This window comes from Larus michahellis, chromosome Z (assembly GCF_964199755.1).
Source record: "Larus michahellis chromosome Z, bLarMic1.1, whole genome shotgun sequence".
NCBI classification, from domain to species: Eukaryota; Metazoa; Chordata; class Aves; order Charadriiformes; family Laridae; genus Larus; species Larus michahellis.
The window spans coordinates 75,028,445-75,046,005 of record NC_133930.1 but is presented as its reverse complement, the minus strand read 5'-3'; the positions used below and the strand labels follow the sequence as shown (position 1 = coordinate 75,046,005).

The window sequence follows — 17,561 nt, the reverse complement described above, 5'->3', positions numbered from 1 at the left end:
CATGTTCAGGTGGCAAGAATGAGATCCTAAGCCAACACTCAAGTGAACAGCTGCAGTAGCCTGTGTGTGCTGAAATTACAGCATTTCTCAGCTATAGAACCATCTGCTCTGAATAAAGTGATACTAATATGTTTTACAAATAATGCATATTCTATTGATAGGTTGAATACAACCGTTCACAAAACACAAAGCACTTCTTTAGCAGTTACTAAATATTTTCCACCCAGAAAAATAGTTTAAGAGATAAATTTACAGTTTTCAAACAGTTTTTTAGAATAAGACTTGTAAATATACTTTTAAAATAGTAATCATAAATACACAGTATACAAGTTTTTAAAGTTACTGCAATTTAGTATTCAGACCATACCAAAACCATTTTAGTACAATGCTACTCTTCAATTATCCACCGGGTATTTTGAATTAGTACTAAAATCTAATTGACATTAGAAGAAAGGCAAGCCACTGCAGTATAATTTGTACAGGAAATCACCATATCATTGTAAAAGTTGTCATGGTACGCCAGTGCGCTCTAGGCTCTCACAGAAAAAGGACACAACCTACAGCCTATAACAAAAGATAGAAGGGAGTTAAGTTTCAAATGGGAGATTAAAGAGTTTGGTATGGCCTCAGCACTATTAACATGGAAAAAAGTAGCCTACAGAATTTAAGAAAAATCCCACAGACCCCAGTCCAAGGCTCTGCTGCCCACGAACCACTTCTAAGCAGAGAAGCCACATCACAGAGTCTGACTGCCATGTTAGTTTGGAGTTGCCGTCTGCAATATGGACACAAAAAGTACCGTATGTTAGATTAGCAAGATAATGCAACAAATCAATTTGTACAAATTTACAATAATTGCATTTATATTCCCAGCACGTCCATGCAGTGTGGCTTAATTGGATTTGAGGCAATTCCAATCTAATCTTTCCAAATTCAGTTCTGAAGTTATTTTTCTTACATGAAATTAGATACTTATTTTTAGTAAGATTTAAAAGATAACGCAGTCTAGTTACCCCTGCATCTATCCTGGAAACTACCTCCAGAACCACACCATGTCTAAAAGGAACTATACCACAAAACATATTAAGTCTTCAAGACTGAAGGATGATGAAAGGAAGAAAATGCAGTGAGTCAGTTTTCCATTAGCACATAAAATGACCATGCACCATTGAAAAACAGCTCCCCTTACATGCCTTTCCCAGCCCACAAAAAAAATACACAAGAAAACAAACTGCTTTACTAAAACAGTCTGTTCTTAAAATCCTAGGTTTTAAAAATTAAGTAAATTGAAATCTTGCACAGATGGTATCCAGTAAGTTTCCTTGCAATAGCTTTTTAAGAGTACCACTGGACATACAAACGGCAGTAGAGTCAAGAATTTCTCAAGCGGAATAACTGGAGCAAAATATGCAAGACAGTTCTTCAAAAGGGTATTTTTGTCCCCAAGCACATTGTTGTTTGTTTTTAAATAAAATATCATTGTAAACCCAGCTGGATTTTAATTCAACAGTGCTAGGAGGATACCAAAAAAACTAATGGCCCATTTGCAGATGATTACAAGTAATCCAGATGTTAAGTGTAACCACAATACTTGCACAAATAGGAAGACTCCTGACTGTTGCCACAGCTTGAGACTGGTGTAAATACAAGAGATCCTTCTTGTCTCTGGTTAGGAGATGAGGTTAAGCCTAAACTTGATAAAAAAAACAAGGACTCAGATTTTGGAAAGCTGCTGCATCCAGGGTTTATAAACATACTTCAAAACAATTAAAACAGTGTAACTAAGTCCTCATTTCAGTTTGCTACTGAAGTCAAAATATGGCTAGCTGACTTCATGTCCGGTCTTTTTTTCTGAGGTCAATAAATGCCTTTAATCAACTTTTTTATGAAAAATACTGAGGCTTTTGTATCAGCTGCAAGTTTGCAAGCAATTCTCTCTGCTCTCAACCCAAAACCAATGCTAACAACTGCATTTCAGAAGCTCTCCGCTGTATACAGGCAAATATGTTTGATGAACTGCTTATTACATGAAGAAAAAATGGAACTCTCAACTGATGACTTTTAAATCCAGATAAGCCTTATTAAGGAGATTGCATTAAAGCAGCAGTCTACAAATTCTCTGTCCTACAGAGACTGTAGCGGTGTGCATAAAATGACATATTTGGATCTCTATGCCTCTCAGAGCAGCATGACCTGATAGATGATTTGCTTCCTGTGAGCAACAGGCTGCAGACGGAGAACTCCATTAGGACAGCTTACCTGTGTGTACAGGACTTCAGTATGCTCGCTGCACAGACTTCACTGTGCCTTTGAGCATTACAGCACTTCTCAAAAAAACAAAGAACATCTCGTCTGAAGTATTTCCACTTTGCATAACACACCTATCTTCACTAAGGAGTTCCACAAAGTACTTGCATCAATGTATGACAAGTCAGTTCTCTAACTACTATACCACTATGTTTCAAAAACAAGTTTTGCTCTACCGAATTTTTTACCATTTTTATTACTTTCAAAGCTGTACAGAATGCTCTTTTACATCTAGTCTGAAAAACTAGAGTTCTTACCCTTTTACTTGCACTTTTAACTGACCTGAAAAAAAGATACAGCCAAATTAAAAAAAGTGGTTTTTTTTAAAAATCAGTTTCCAGCCTAAACAGTGTACTTTAAAATTAAAATGGCACATTAACATAGAATTTGAGCTGTAAACAGTCTCCAAAAAAGTTTTAAAATACTGAGCTACTGAAGGATCACGAGGTATCATTAAGAAGAGTTAATATAGTTTTTGACTACTAGCCTCACAAAGACAGTATTACACTTTGTATTATTGAAATAACTCAGCAATTACTGCATTCAAAAAAACCTAGGAAATTAGTAAGTTCAGGAAACAGGGCTCTATGCCTCTTGAAGAAATGCAAGTTTGTCTTAAAATACAATCAGATTAAGAAGAGAACAAGTAAGTGAAGCTGGAAAAGGAAATCTGCTCTTTCTTCACAGTCCTGAAAGGAAGCAGAACCAAAGACAAAGTTGTTCAGTTCAGCAAACTGTGAGTGGTTCCCTTTGTTAACACTGTAAGTGCTTGGGAACCATCTACCTTTCAATAAGGTTACTTTTAATTCACCAAGCACAGTTAAGATTATAAATCCAAACACTCTTAAACACTGTTTGTGGCATTAACTGAATTCCAGTTTCTGAATAGCTTCAGTTCAAGCCAGTCATGAGTAAGGTTTGCCTAGCAGAGAAGCAACTAAGCTTTTTTTTTTTGAAGACCAAAGACATCAGGAGTTAAAAAGCCATTCGGTTTGTGTGATTAGTTCTGGTTGCTATAGAACAGTTTTGACCATAACAGTAGATTTTTATGAGACCTTTTGAAAATAAAGCAGAGCTAGCAAGAGGTAGACCAGCAAAACCATAGTCACAGTGATCTACTAATTTTCCCTGCAAAACAGGTATTTTGGTATGTACCATACTTTACTGCTCATGTTCAGGTGAAAATGGAAGCTGAGACTGGATGCTGGCAGTGCTGAGGCAGAAGCAAGGTGAGCTGACAAAACAGAAAAGCCTTCAACCACTTACCACCTCAGGTGTATATGTTAGGGAGAAACCTTTAGTACATCACACTTCTGGCTAATGCCTTTCTACCACCTGTTTTGATTCATACCTGTGCATCCCTGTCATTGAGGAAAAAAGTTATTTCACACAGGTTTTATACACAGAATTTACTACTATTTATAGATACCACATAAAAAAAAATCACTGCACAGATGTTTGCCCTTGTTAAGCTATATACTTCTAAATAGTATTATTATATAAAGGCAATTACAGAAAAATAAGCACACAGAATCTAAGTGGCCAGACACCAAATATTCAGCATCTCTGCCTCCTCCAACAGGTTACCACTGTTCAGAGGCAACTGAAGTTGCACCCTGAGATGCTTCCAGCCTCAAGGGTCACTGATGATACAATGCTCTTGATAAAATCCTAGGAGATCCTAAACACACTCATGAAGAACCTCCTGAAGACTTACACACCAGGAGGCTTTTAGAACATGCTTTAAAATTCATTATTTGTCCCTTTTTCCTGTTGGGTATAGACAGTACAATGGAAGCATGTAACAATTATCACATGTTGCTATTTGGATAAGCAGATGTTAGGTTTTGTTTTCACAATACCATCTAGCAGAACAATCAGAACCCCACAGCTGAGTACAACATCCTTTGTATCTTCCAGATATGAAGGTCTAAACCAGAACTTTAGTATGAGCTTGTAAAAAATTATTCTTTTTTTTAAATTTAAATGCTCAGTGTGTTTTACAAATAATTTGTACCACCTACTTTGACTCACAACAGGTAATGAAGGTCATTTAGCAAGGATAAGCTGTTTGCTGTCTGCGTGAAGTGTTGCTAAACATCTTAAAAAAAAAAAGCATTGAGGGCTCAGTGAAAGGCAATAGCCCTGACATAACCTAGATGCTGAATTTTGCTTTAAAAAACAGAATTCAGCAAGAAATTTTAACAGTTCCAAAAAAATATTTAAATGCATAGTTGTTTGTACTTTGAATAGCTGTAATTCTTAATGCTTCCTCTTTACTAATTTTTATTTTTACTAGAGTGTTGATTTGAAGGTCTCTTTCTTCAAATAGTCAAATATCTTATGAGCCTGCATGAAAGCAGCATTAATTTGTGCATTCTTAAAAAAGCTGTACAGTAAGAGATCATGGAGGCTGATGAAGCCAACATATGCAAAAACTAATATATAGGCTGCTAGAAGAGCCCAAACTTCTTTATGGATAAAAGCACATACAGGCCTAGAGGGCACCTCTTCAGTCAACAGCCTTGCTTGTCAGAACAAAACACTACTCATTCTTTCAGTTTTCTTGTAGGAAGGATAGTTGTCAAGGAGAGCCTGATGGTTACTCTGATGTCCGCACTTTAATAGCACATATTGTGCTTTCTGAGTCTGCACAAACAGGCTAAAACACGCTGACTTCTTCGTCTGTGTTTTCACTGTTATAACAGCATAAACAAGCATTTCTCCATTAGCAGCCCTCATTTTTATGCATGTCCATTCATTTGTGTCATTTCCTCCATTACACTATTGAAAAAACCTGTGGCACGAACTAGATTAGGGCACTGCTCCAGAAGAAAACTCACTCAGCCCAAGAGAACCAACCAATAAGAGTATCTCTTGATTTATCCATAGTTACGAGGAAGAACTTTGTGATACAATACTGATCAAAGACCAAAAAAACCTGACAGAAAGCTTAAAACTAATTTCTGATAGGGTCACCTCGAAATTTTCCAAGTAACTTAGAAAGTTACTAACGTAAACACAGGCAAGTGTAAGACCAGAAAGCAGAGGAGTCCTACGCAACAATAAAACCCAACTACATAGCCTCCCTAAGGTGACAGGTTACGAGGGAAACCATTTCACACTGGCTCTTGTATGAATCACTGAACAATACCACTTACACTTCTACACCTTGACCTCAAAGGCATGGTGAGAAAGTGAGTGAAGAGATGGGAAGATGAATATGAAAAAAATAGTCATATGGGATGTAAGCAAAAGCATTTTCATTCTTGTGACTGGTGCCACAAAAGTTAATCTGCAGAAGCTTTTAGCAAAGATGAAGATAGATAGATAGACTTGCCCATTCCAGGTAGGAAATAAGACAAGTGGACAACTGCAGACACCTAAATAAGAAATAGCCATCAGTACAGGAATGAATTCTGCTATCAGGAAAAAACCTTAATAGTCCTGGTGACTGCACTAAAAGGATAGAAGGAAGAAAGGGCAAGTTACCTACTGAATGTAGAAATTTATAGGGAACACTAAAAATGAATACACGGATTAAAAAAGTGTCTCCACACAGTATGCAACGCTTTCAGAAACACTTGGCATTCCTGTAAAACAACTAAGAACCTGTGGGGTGCTCTAAGCAATGCGGCACTAATGCTACTAGTGTATTAGGAAAGAAGCCAGCATAAAGATTTGCAAGCAGTTCTGAAAAAACAATACATGAACAACAAAGTGAAGACATTGCTTGACAATGGAGTAATCCAGAGACCATGCAGGAGCTCTTCGAGCAACTGCAGCTACTAACTACCTTGTCAGCTGTGGTAAAGGGAGGGAAATGTACAGGGTAATTCAAGTTATCTTAGAAATCATACTAGAAATATCAACTCTAATAGACTTCTGTAAACAAAACAAATACCTGCATTCTGTCAAGTGATCTGTTCAAGTGAGACTCCAATAAAGTAAAATCATTTTTATGTTCCTCATTATTCAGGTCAATTTAGACACATAACTACTTCTACCAACATAACAACTTTTTCCCTGAGAAAGAGAGCATCAACATGCAGCATTCATTAGCTTATGCACAGAATCGTATTCTTCCTTTTCATTGCCCTCTTTCATTTAAAAAAGTTTAAAGCCAACTGAGGAGAAATTATTACTTCTGTTATAACAGAAAGCCTAACTGTCAAATTGGGCCCGTCTGAACACAGCCAATATTGATGATGTTCTTCAAGAGACCCACCAAAACTATCACTGGATCATGCAGACAGTCATTGAGGCCTGAAACAAATAGCAAACCTCCAACAAATTGTCAATAATTTCAGACTTGATTGATACTATAAATGAGACCCTTGTTTAAAGGACGGGATATGCTCAAACTTTTCAACTGCACCCTACCATTCACAAAATATTGCCAACTACAGTTTTTGCTCTTATTCCTTTAAACACTTGCATATGCTGTCCCATGTGTCTCATGTGCTAGCTCCCAGCCTTCTAGCAAAGTGCTCTCCCAAGGCAATACAAGTCTGTCAAAACGCAGTTGTATCCTGCAAGAAGTAACAGAATCTTACTGCAGACATTTCCCTTCAGCCTTACCCATCTGCAGTCCTCTTGAGCCTACTGAGAACAACAGAAGAAAACAGATTCAATGGGGTGAAAGGAGACAACTTGAGGACTCTTCAAATGCAGCATCTTGACAGCTTGAAGGGTTTCAAAGTCAACATCCACTTTTAGACATACAGAGCCTGCTCCACTTGAACTGGCTAGGATGCCTACTTCAATTTTTCAGCATTTATCTCACTATTCCAGTTGGACTGTGTAAAACTTTTTCCTCTTTCACACTGCAGTTACATCCTTCTGCCCCACTGGCAATTTCAAAAGCTGAAGTTTTACCAATAGCCAGGAAAAGGAAGCTAACCAGGTTAGTCTGACTCTGAAGAGATGCCCACATTTAAAAACAAAAGTTAGAAAAACAGCTTCATCCTGATCAAGAAAGCCTGTGTCAACTTCAAGGCCACCCACTACTCCATTTACTCTCCCATTCCTGTCCCTGAAGGAGAACATAGCTAAAAGGTTTTGTCCCTCATACACTCAACTATCCTCAGCTGCCCAACAATGGATGACAGGACTCATCTTCCAGGTTGAAGACAAGGTTAGGTAGAGGAACACTTCTGCTCTCCTGCTTTTTCATGGCAGCACTCCCTTTGCTCACAGCTCCCTGGTAAAGCGGGGAGATGGCTGGGCCCAAAACCCAGACACCCCACGCAGACCCCAAGCCAGATTTTGAGAACTTGGTATCTCTGTCACTGTTCTACCCTTCAAACCACAGGATGAATCCCCTCAATTTCCTCCCTTCAGGGAAGTTTTTGTTCTGTCACTGTAAACTTTGATCTCAAATGTAGGGTAGGGAAGAAGTTGCATGACTGAATATCCCTTAAGCTCGCACATACATAGCTAGTTAGTTAGGCAACTAACATCCTCAGTCCCATATAAAAAGGGAAAAAAAAACAAGCAGCTGAAAGTCAAAACTCAGGAGCATCCATGCCTCTCCCTTCCTCCATATCCATCTTTACAAGTCATTTCAAAGTGGTGTCAGGCTGCGATAGCAACACAAATCCTGCACACTCAATGCCTCCACTAGCGCAGATCACCAGTTCTTGACACACAGCCATGTCACAAGGTGGAGACAGCATCCTTCTTTTAGTTCTAAAACTGATGACAAGCAAAGCTTATGTGCAACATGAAGTACTTGAACCAAACAAACATGCAACATTACATACACATAGAATCAAGTCATTTTTGCCCAGGAAAAATTAAACCTTCCATTAAACCTTCTTGGGAGGAGAGATCTTGATAAAGACAACAGCTCAACTAGTGAGACAGGGCAAGAGGCACTGGAGTTTGATATGAACTCAGCATGTAACAGCAAACTACCTGAACAGACCAAGACATGACATTGTCCAAGATTGCTTCAATGACTTCAGATCACATCTTACAGACATTAAACACTATACAAATACTAAATACCCGCCTTTATCCCTCGAGGTGAAAAGTCTAAAAGTAGCATGAAAGGCAAAGAAAATAGGGATCTGTGGCACCAACTGACTTGAGCTGCACAATTTTTTTTTTTCCCCACAGCTGGGCATGAGGGCTGGGAAGAGCAAAAGGAACACTGTTCAGACCAAAACACTCCCATTTAGCATTTTCTGCCCTTTCAGTCAAGAGTAGCTTAGACTTCAAAAACTGCCTGGACGCGTTCCTGTGCAACCTGCTCTAGGTGGCCCTGCTCTGGCAGGGGGTTGGACTAGATGATCTCCAGAGGTCCCTTCCAACCCCTATCATTCTATGACTTCACTCACAGACTTTTGAGGCTTACATTACTTCACCTAAAAGATTTAATCTCATCCAGGAAGACTGAAGACAACAAGTCATTCTTGTTCGACAATTCATAATTAACTACTATGAAAAAATATGGCCAAAGACAGTTTGCTCTGAACACCTATTACAGATAAAGACTATTCAGTTTTTACGTAGCATTCTTGATGGTTGGAATTTAATACATCGCATCTTTTAGAAAAAACAAGCTTAGAGACAGCTATGACTCCGCCCTGCCTGCCCCACCAAGGATAGGAAGTCACTGTGGTTCCATTAATGCAGCACAGACTTCCAGTAGCAGATGAAGAGAACTTCATTCCTTAATCCTGCTATACCACAAGTAATGAATAATGCAACAAAGACAACATGACAGATCCATATGCTGTACTGAGACGACTTGCTTGTAGAAATCTTTTTTGTATAACCCAACTAAAAATGCAGAGATGGATACTTAAGAACCTTTCCTATTTTAAAATAATCTTGCTCTTGATTTCAGTCAGCACAGAAATCTTACCCAAGTCTTAAGATTTCTGACCTCTGCAGACAGGAAACCCTCCACAAACATAAACTGAAGAACACAGAAACATAGCAGCCAAGATGCCAAAACCCTCTGTTACATCTAAGAATTGGATACATCATAGTTAACACTCCTAATCATATTTTCCTATCATTCTGTCCAGAAAATACGAAGTTTCTGGGGCCGTTTGGCTTCTGTACACTCTAGGTCTTTCTTCTAACCTTTTGTTCAATGCTAGGTGTTACACCCAAACCTAATGAAACTTCAACTTGATATATTTACGCAGTAGCCACTTCTATTATCTATGTCCAACCCACTGAACATTGTATATACATATTACTGAAATCTAAATCTCATAACAGCAAATCCTGAATTAGGTAATTTTCCTTCAAACTAGTTTTGAAAAGCTGTCTTCACTGTATTAGGAGATTTAGCATCGCATCAAAAAAGTAACAGCCCATTTCATTGTAAAACTAATTATATGCCTAATTCAATAGCAAGAGAAACAGTCACAGAAGTAAACCACTGCAGAACGGCTCCCAAATACTCAGAATCATATTTTCCCCAATTTTTTTTATTCTCCTGTGCACATCTTCAAACTTTGGTAACAAAGAAAAAAAAAATCAAGAGAATTGTTTACAAAAAAGTTGGTGAGAAGTCTCAAGACAGCACGATAGCAAGAACATCAGTCCAACAGCACACAGCTCTGAATAAACTCACACTTTCCTGCCCTGTATCAATGCACATCAAGCACTACAAAGTCCCCTACGCTCCAAAAACCTTCCTGTAACCCACACTACAGAACAAAAAAGAACCTGGGCAGAGAAATGAGCCATAAAGCAGCAACCTGAGAACATCAACAGCTGGAAAATATGATGCTGATGCTATCTGACTTAAGATACTGTCATGGTTTTGGCCAGATTGACCAGAGTGATAGATGGCCCTCCATCCTCCTGAGCTTAGAAAAAGAACTAAACTGCTTTAATGAAAATATTAATAAATAATGAAATAATAAATAATAATAATAAAAAATAATTAAAAAGTATACAATATATACAAAACCGTATCCAGCTCACAGGATGACAATTGCATCACCAGCAGGCACAGAGAAAGTCCCAGGCTGCAGTCAGCGACGGACAGGAGCAGGATTCCAGATGTGGAGTCAGGAATGCTTGCATCGGGATCAAAGGCAGACAAACAGACAGGGTCCTCAGACATCAGCGATTGAAGAAAGAGAGCTGACCTTTTTATCCCTTAGCTTTTATACGAAGCTTTGATGCAGATGGGATGGAATATGCTGTTGGTCAGTTTTGGGTCACCTGTCCTGTCTGCTCCTCCCTGCAGGTGGGACCCCTCCACACTCTTCCACTTCCAACCCTCTAATGGGGCAAATAGTGAAGTTAACTGACCTTGGTTGTTATAGCAATAAGTATAAGCAAGAGCCTCTGTGCATACCATTCCTTGGTATAATCAGGTCTTATCACTGTGAGAGTGAACAGTGTCTGAACAATATGCTGTTAATTTCGGACTTTAGTCAGTTAGAAGAGGCCCAGCTAAAAAGTAAAATTACAAAACTGAAAAATTGGTTCTGTTTTGCCTCAAACCAGGACAACCCAACACTCAAGTCTGAGGTCAGGACGTTAAGACCTTGCTTATCTCTCGCATCCTTTATAGCAGACCTGACAAATCACATTGTTTGCCATGGCACCTAAAGGCTGACCTCTCAAGTGCTGAAGAATATCTCAAAATAAACCAGATGGTGAATTTTACAGTGTGACATCCCTCAGACATTGAGAGAGGAATCTAAGTTGGAAGTTTCTGTCTTTGGTTCATAATGAATTAATACCAAAAGGGCAACAAGTCCACCTTCACAAGGTGAACATTATGCTTGGAGAGGAAGGGGATGTCTTGTGAAGCAAGACATAAAGAATCAATATATCAAAGACATATGAATCAATAAATTAATAAAGGCTGTTCAGAAACAGTATGCATTTTCCCTCCTGGCATTTTTATCTTGCAAAAAAGGTAACAGTGGTTTATACTGAATCTCCTGAAGTACAGGATATTTATACATAAACTTTACCAGCATCAAGTAAAGAATGCGTTTTACTCAGCCAAAAAAAAAAAAACAACACACCAAAAAAAGCACTGGAGACATGTTGACAACAGGTCAAAAGGCATCAGTGCTATGGAGAAGCCTGAACAAACTGCTCTTGTCAGTATTAAAGTCCTTGCTGGTATCAGGCAGGGATTCTCACTATCCTGTATGACCATACTTTCCCACTAAAAAATACACAGGAGACCCAAACAGTTAAAAAGGTAAAAGTTACACTACTTAATTAGTTTAGAGGAGTTGAACTTCTTTCCGTAGATCCCATTTTCAAAAAAGTGCCATCCAGATTACACTGGAATAGATTCTTCAACAAATTATAATAGTAGCAGCTCTGAGTTTGAAAAAGTCTGTTTCTTTAGGTGTCAGCACAATCTAGCTCTAAAAGAAAGTCTATCAGGAAGAAAACTATTTACTCCACACTATTCATTTAGACAGGCTGTTGATTTAAGCTCTGCTGCCCACATTTTAAATGTGGGCATTTAAAAGAACAGCGTAACTAAGGATATAGGCATAAGACAAAACAACCATCCACTTCTGGAAATGAACTCAGTCACAATAGCCAAAATTTGAAAGAAGTCAGTTATACAAAGCACTGTACTGTCTCACAGCCAGAAGCAAGGATTTTTCCTTTTTTGCACTGCAGGTAACTACTTAAAAATATTACATTTTCTTAGAAGTAGTGCCATCATTCCACCTCCTCCCCTGCTACCAAAAAGAAGTCAAAATGTATTTGAACTACCTTCCACCTATTTCCTAACATACAGACCAGCACCTCTAAATCCTGAAGCCCTGATATCAGTGACCCACACAAAGATGTCCCTTTATATAGGTATAACATAGAAGAACAAGAACATAGGCTTGTTAGGTTATTTTTAAACCAACTCTGAAGTCAAAAAGGATTTATTTCACTCTGCAGGCACGTTACACAATTCTACAATAAATGGACCATTCAGTCAATGCTCAACTTTTAACCTTCAGAAGTTTATGCATTGCTTTGTAAAAGTTTTGGGGGAAAGTAGTAGAAAAATAGGTTCAAGTATGCTTCCTAGCAACAGCAGTAAGAAAAAAGTATTTAAACCTCTCTTACTGCAAATCCTGCATAAATACTGTACAAAATACATGGTCACTACTATTTACCTGCAAGTCACTTCTGCAAGACGGTGCCTCAACTAACACATCTGTAAATGCTCAGCCTATGCGTAATGGGTAATGCAAAAGCTTTACAGCTCTTTTACTCTAGGCAGGGAAGGCACATCAGGAGTAGCTGCCTAAGGCAAGTAACATCTGCATCTTCAGTAAACTTGTTAACTTATAGAAAAAAATTATTAGAAGACATTGGTTTGAGACTCATGACTGCAGAAGTTCATTTAACCACACCAAAGTTCTGGGGCCTGATGTTGCAAAGACTTTTAAAAAGCCTGTGCATGAGAAGGCTGGAAAAGGTGAAGTCACAGAGTTAAAGTCACAAACCTACAAGTTACTTTAGAGAAAGCCCACGCCACCAGAAGAGGCAGGGACAGAAGGACGGTGAAATCAGGATACCGCACAAGTAAAACATGAAGAGCAGCATCCTAACACTGAGGACCTGCCACCAAGCATTATTTGACTGATGATGAAAAGAGCTTGTAGTACAGTAATTATTTCCAACTTGCAAAAAAAGGAGACTACCAGTAACTTATCTCCCAAACCTACCACAAACTGCCAGCAGAAAAATACCGGATATATCACGTATAATTATAACCTGTGCCACACAAGTGCGTGGAAGTTTAGATTTTACTTTGTTTACTGTGCACCTTGAAAGGACATGCAACTGCTTTGTAAGAATTATTCTGTTTACAACAGCCTACTGGAAAATGGACTCAGCATAGGCCATGTATCACATGTTTTCTTACTTCTCAGCAGTTTGTGAACTCCCTACAGCAGCAAGAACAGCTACTGAAGTAGGGTTTCTCACGCACATCTCAACAACCTCCACTGAAGGTACGAATTCTTAGTAGGTTGCTAGAAGATTAAACTGTAATAGGCTCGAAATAGATACAAGTCAGGTGTTAATATTAAAATTTGTTGCATTTTTCACTGGTGTAAGATCAAAGTTTTTTACATTTTGTTTTTAACTAAGATCTGAAACAGACCCAGTAGAAAAAAAGATCAAACACAGAATGCTGCCATATCCACCTCTACTAAAATCAGAGAAAATAACTCCCTTTCCTGCTAGAACTGTGGACAATGACAGCAGCTCTCATTCAAAGCCATATGACAAATTCATCTAGTTGAAGAAATAGCTAAAAATGTTTAGGCACAGAAAGTGCTTAAACACAGAAAGGTTCTCAAGTAGCAGAGACTGTCCTCACAATAAAGACATCCCATATGGTAACTATTTTTAGACTGTTAAGTGTCAGAGGTTACAGAAATCACATGGGTGTCTCCAAACCACCAGCTCCTCATCTGATTTTTTTATCTTTCACATATAGAAAAGGCAAGTTGGGATAATTTTTAGAACTAACATAGCTCAAACTCAAACATTGTGTCCTCTTTAAAGTGCGTTTAGCTTCCATAACTAAACATCCTTTCTAGTAAGGACCTGAAAGGAAAGCAAGCCTGTAACTTCTGACAAAAATACCTAGAGCATTCAAAGCAGATCAACTGAGTTATATTTAAGCTGGTTCTAATTCACTGCAGCTGCATCTAATGAACCACAAAGAAAAGCTTATTGCTGCAATAAAAGCGACACAGCTTAGAGCTCAGTGGCTGAACACTCTCCAAGTTTCCAGCATCCTTCAGTTAGCTGTACTCAGTATCAGCTACTGAATGATCTCTGCACTGCAGATAAAACCAACACAGAGAACACACACGCACCCCCCCGCCCCCCGATTTGTAATCTCTTGGATACATTATCAAGGAGGCATCAGATAGGGTATGCTACCTGATATGTTCAGATGTTTGGTGGCAAAGAATGTCTGCACTCCTTGATGCCTGAAGTACTCACAGAATCACAGAACAGTAGGGGTTGGAAGGGACCTCTGGAGATCATCCAGTCCAACCCCCTGCCAGAGCAGGGTCACCCAGAGCAGGTTACACAGGAACGCGTCCAGGTGGGTTTTGAATGTCTCCAGAGATGGAGACTCCACCACCTCTCTGGGCAGCCTGTGCCAGGGCTCTGCCACCCTCAAAGGAAAGAAGTTCCTCCTCGTGTTTAGGTGGAACTTCCTATGCTCAAGTTTGTGCCCATTACCTCTTCTCCTGTCCCCAGGCAGCACTGAGAAGAGCCTGGCCCCATCCTCCTGACACCCACCCTTTAAGTATTTATAAGCATTGATAAGATCCCCCCTCAGTCATTTTTTCTTTTCCAGACTGAAGAGACCCAAATCCCTCAGCCTTTCTTCATAAGAGAGGTGTTCCAGTCCCCGAATCATCTCGGCAGCCCTTTGCTGCACCCTCTCCAGCAGTTCCCTGTCCTTCTTGAACCGGGGAGCCCAGAACTGGACACAGTACTCCAGGTGCGGCCTCACCAGGGCAGAGTAGAGGGGGAGGATGACCTCCCTCCACCTGCTGGCCACACTCTTCTTGATGCACCCCAGGATGCCATTGGCCTTCTTGGCCACGAGGGCACGTTGCTGGCTCATGGTCATCCTGTTGTCCACCAGGACTCCCAGGTCTCTTTCCACTGAGCTGCTCTCCAGCAGGTCAGCCCCCAACCTGTCCTGGTGCATGGGGTTATTCCTCCCCAGGTGCAGCACCCCACACTTGCCCTTGTTGAATTTCATAAGGTTTCTCTCTGCCCAACTCTCCAGCCTGTCCAGGTCTCTCTGAGTGGTGGCACAGCCTTCTGCTGTGTCAGCCACCTCCCCCCCTAGATTTGTGTCATCAGCAAACTTGCTGAGGGTGCACTCTGTCCCCTCATCCAGGTCATTGATGAATATATTGAAGAGGACTGGACCAAGTACTGACCCCTGGGGAGCACCACTTGTCACTAACCTCCAGCTAGAGTCCGTGCCCCTAATCACAACCCTCCGAGCTCTCTCTTTCAACCAGTTTTCTATCCACCTTACTGTACATTCATCCAACCCACACTTCCTAAGCTTCCCTATGAGGATGCTGTGGGAGACAGTGTCGAAAGCCTTGCTGAAGTCAAGGTAGACAACATCCACTGCCCTCCCCTCATCTATCCATCCAGTCACGCCATCATAGAAGGCTATCAGATTAGTCAGACATGGTTTCCCCTTGGTGAATCCATGCTGAGTACTTCTGATAGCTTTCTTTTCCTCCACATGCCTTGAGATGATGTCCAGAACAAGCTGTTCCATCATCTTTCCAGGAATGGAGGTGTGGCTGACCAGCTTGTAGTTCCCTGTGTCCTCCTTCTTGCCCTTTTTGAAGACTGGAGTGACACTGGCTTTCCTCTAGTCCTCAGACACCTCGCCTGTTCTCACTTGCTTTAAACATAGAAAAACAGAAGTCCTTCTTTTAAAGGTAAGTCAAAGACTTCAACACAGGAGCTTGTGATCAACCACACTGAACTCTGATGAACAACCCAACCTGCATGCAGGACTTTCAAGTTCATCTTTCCAATAGGAGACTATGGGTGATCTAAAAATATCAGGTCTTGATGAAAGCTGGACAAATATTCTTAGGAACAGATCCATCCGTTAGTTGTACACAGAGAAAAAATCATTTAGGAGCTCCCACACAGAACTATGTGAAAGTTTTACTTCAAATGAACAGAAGTGTACAGCACACACTAAGTCTAAGTGACAGATTACTAAACTCAAACTTAAGACTTTGGAACATTGTCAGTTCTCTCCACCAAGAACTTCTCAAACCTGAATTTGAGCAGTTCACTGGTAACAACTGGCCGTTGATATACCAGTATGTTTTTATGAAGCTCGCCGTTTAAGACCAGGGTTGTGTCAGGAAGTTCATCATATCCTCTTCCAAAATTTTGCTAGCATTTTTCCAGTCTTACAAAAACAATTCTGGTCTCCAGAGTGTCTCCTGACTGAGTCATTGGACTGCAAGTTATCCAGATCCAAATGGAACAGTACATAAAATACATAAAAACATACTAAGTAATCTAAGTATTCAAGATTAAGTTAAATGCATTTACTTCATCTTCTACATCAGAAAGGGGAGAGGGAAGGGAGGGATGTGGTGCTGGAGAAGCTTCAGAAGCTACTCAATGTTTTCAGCTTTGACAAAGCCTGATCCAGACCAGGTGCTTCAAAAAGCACTGTCTATATGAAAAAAAAATCACTAAGATTAAAAGTCTCCCTTCTCTGATAACAGGAACATGACACTTATGCTGAATACAAGAAACTTCACCAATTTACTCGACAGCTGCACTCTTTGTTTTCCAGTAGCATTTAACACGTGGAAAGATTCACAAATCCACTGGAGAGACACAGAATGAGGGAGGAACAAAAAGCATTTTCTTCTAGGATGTTTAACAATAAACTACTTTTTTGTGATACTGAGAACTTTGAGCTTTCTACTTCATTAGTCAAAGAAAATACAAAATTAAGTCAGCATCCTTAAACAAACCCTTCAGAAGGAAGCCAGATAAGCCTCAACGAAAAGAGGTAGATCAACCACACACCAAGCTGTTATACACAGCAGCAGTGATTTTAAACAAGTCTTCCAGCTGAGGAGGCCAACAGGTATTTAGAAGTATATTAGTAAACTGAAACACTACAGCCTAAGACTAGGATTGCTTCCCCAAGAATTGCTCTTGTACTTCTCTTGCCTTTTGATTTTTCACACAGCAGCGAAAGCATTTAATGTTCTATTCATCCAGAGTTTCAAAAAAATAATCTGTGAGCAATGCCTGTTCAGTGAAGCACTTCCTCATAGCTGACTTACACCACAGGTAGCAACTATTTCTTCCCCTACCACCCCCCCACAGGCTCCCAAAACCAACAGAAACACTGTTCTATGGGAAACGGTCTCTAAACAGTAAATGAGAAACTAATACAAAATGGTAGAGAAAAAACCCAAATCTATCCTTAGTTCCAATATTTTAGAAAACAGTAAGCGGTGCAGTCTCCCAACTGTCACACCAGTCTGTTACATTCTAATTTGCTTATGCAAAGTACAGATTGTTATATTTCTCTACAGAATCCACTACAGTAAGTGGATTAGCTACACAGCCTAACATTATTAGCAAGACTCTTCTCTGAAGCACTAAGAGGTATGACTCCGGGGGTGGATTTTTACATTTATTGAGACAGGTGGCAGAAAAGAAGCAGCAGGAATCTTTCAACAGACCTC

General features: G+C 39.8%; 1 protein-coding gene across 21 annotated transcripts in view; it reads right to left on the bottom strand.

The window, feature by feature from the left end:
* ELAVL2 (ELAV like RNA binding protein 2) overlaps positions 1 to 17,561 on the bottom strand; it is a 106,251-nt gene that overhangs the window by 55,094 nt on the left and 33,596 nt on the right. For 8 of the 21 annotated variants that reach the window (XM_074570257.1, XM_074570254.1, XM_074570261.1 and 5 more), the window contains 2 exons: positions 1,596 to 1,688; positions 685 to 775 (listed from right to left, as the gene is read on the bottom strand). The exons of 4 other annotated variants lie outside the window; for them this stretch is intronic. In XM_074570257.1, coding sequence (XP_074426358.1) covers positions 685 to 756 — 72 coding nt within the window. In that variant the 5' untranslated portion in view covers positions 757 to 775; positions 1,596 to 1,688. Of the gene's footprint in view, positions 1 to 684; positions 776 to 1,591; positions 1,694 to 2,564; positions 2,590 to 17,561 lie in introns of all 21 variants that reach the window. 9 more of the 21 variants (XM_074570273.1, XM_074570275.1, XM_074570259.1 and 6 more) reach the window with 4 other exon arrangements.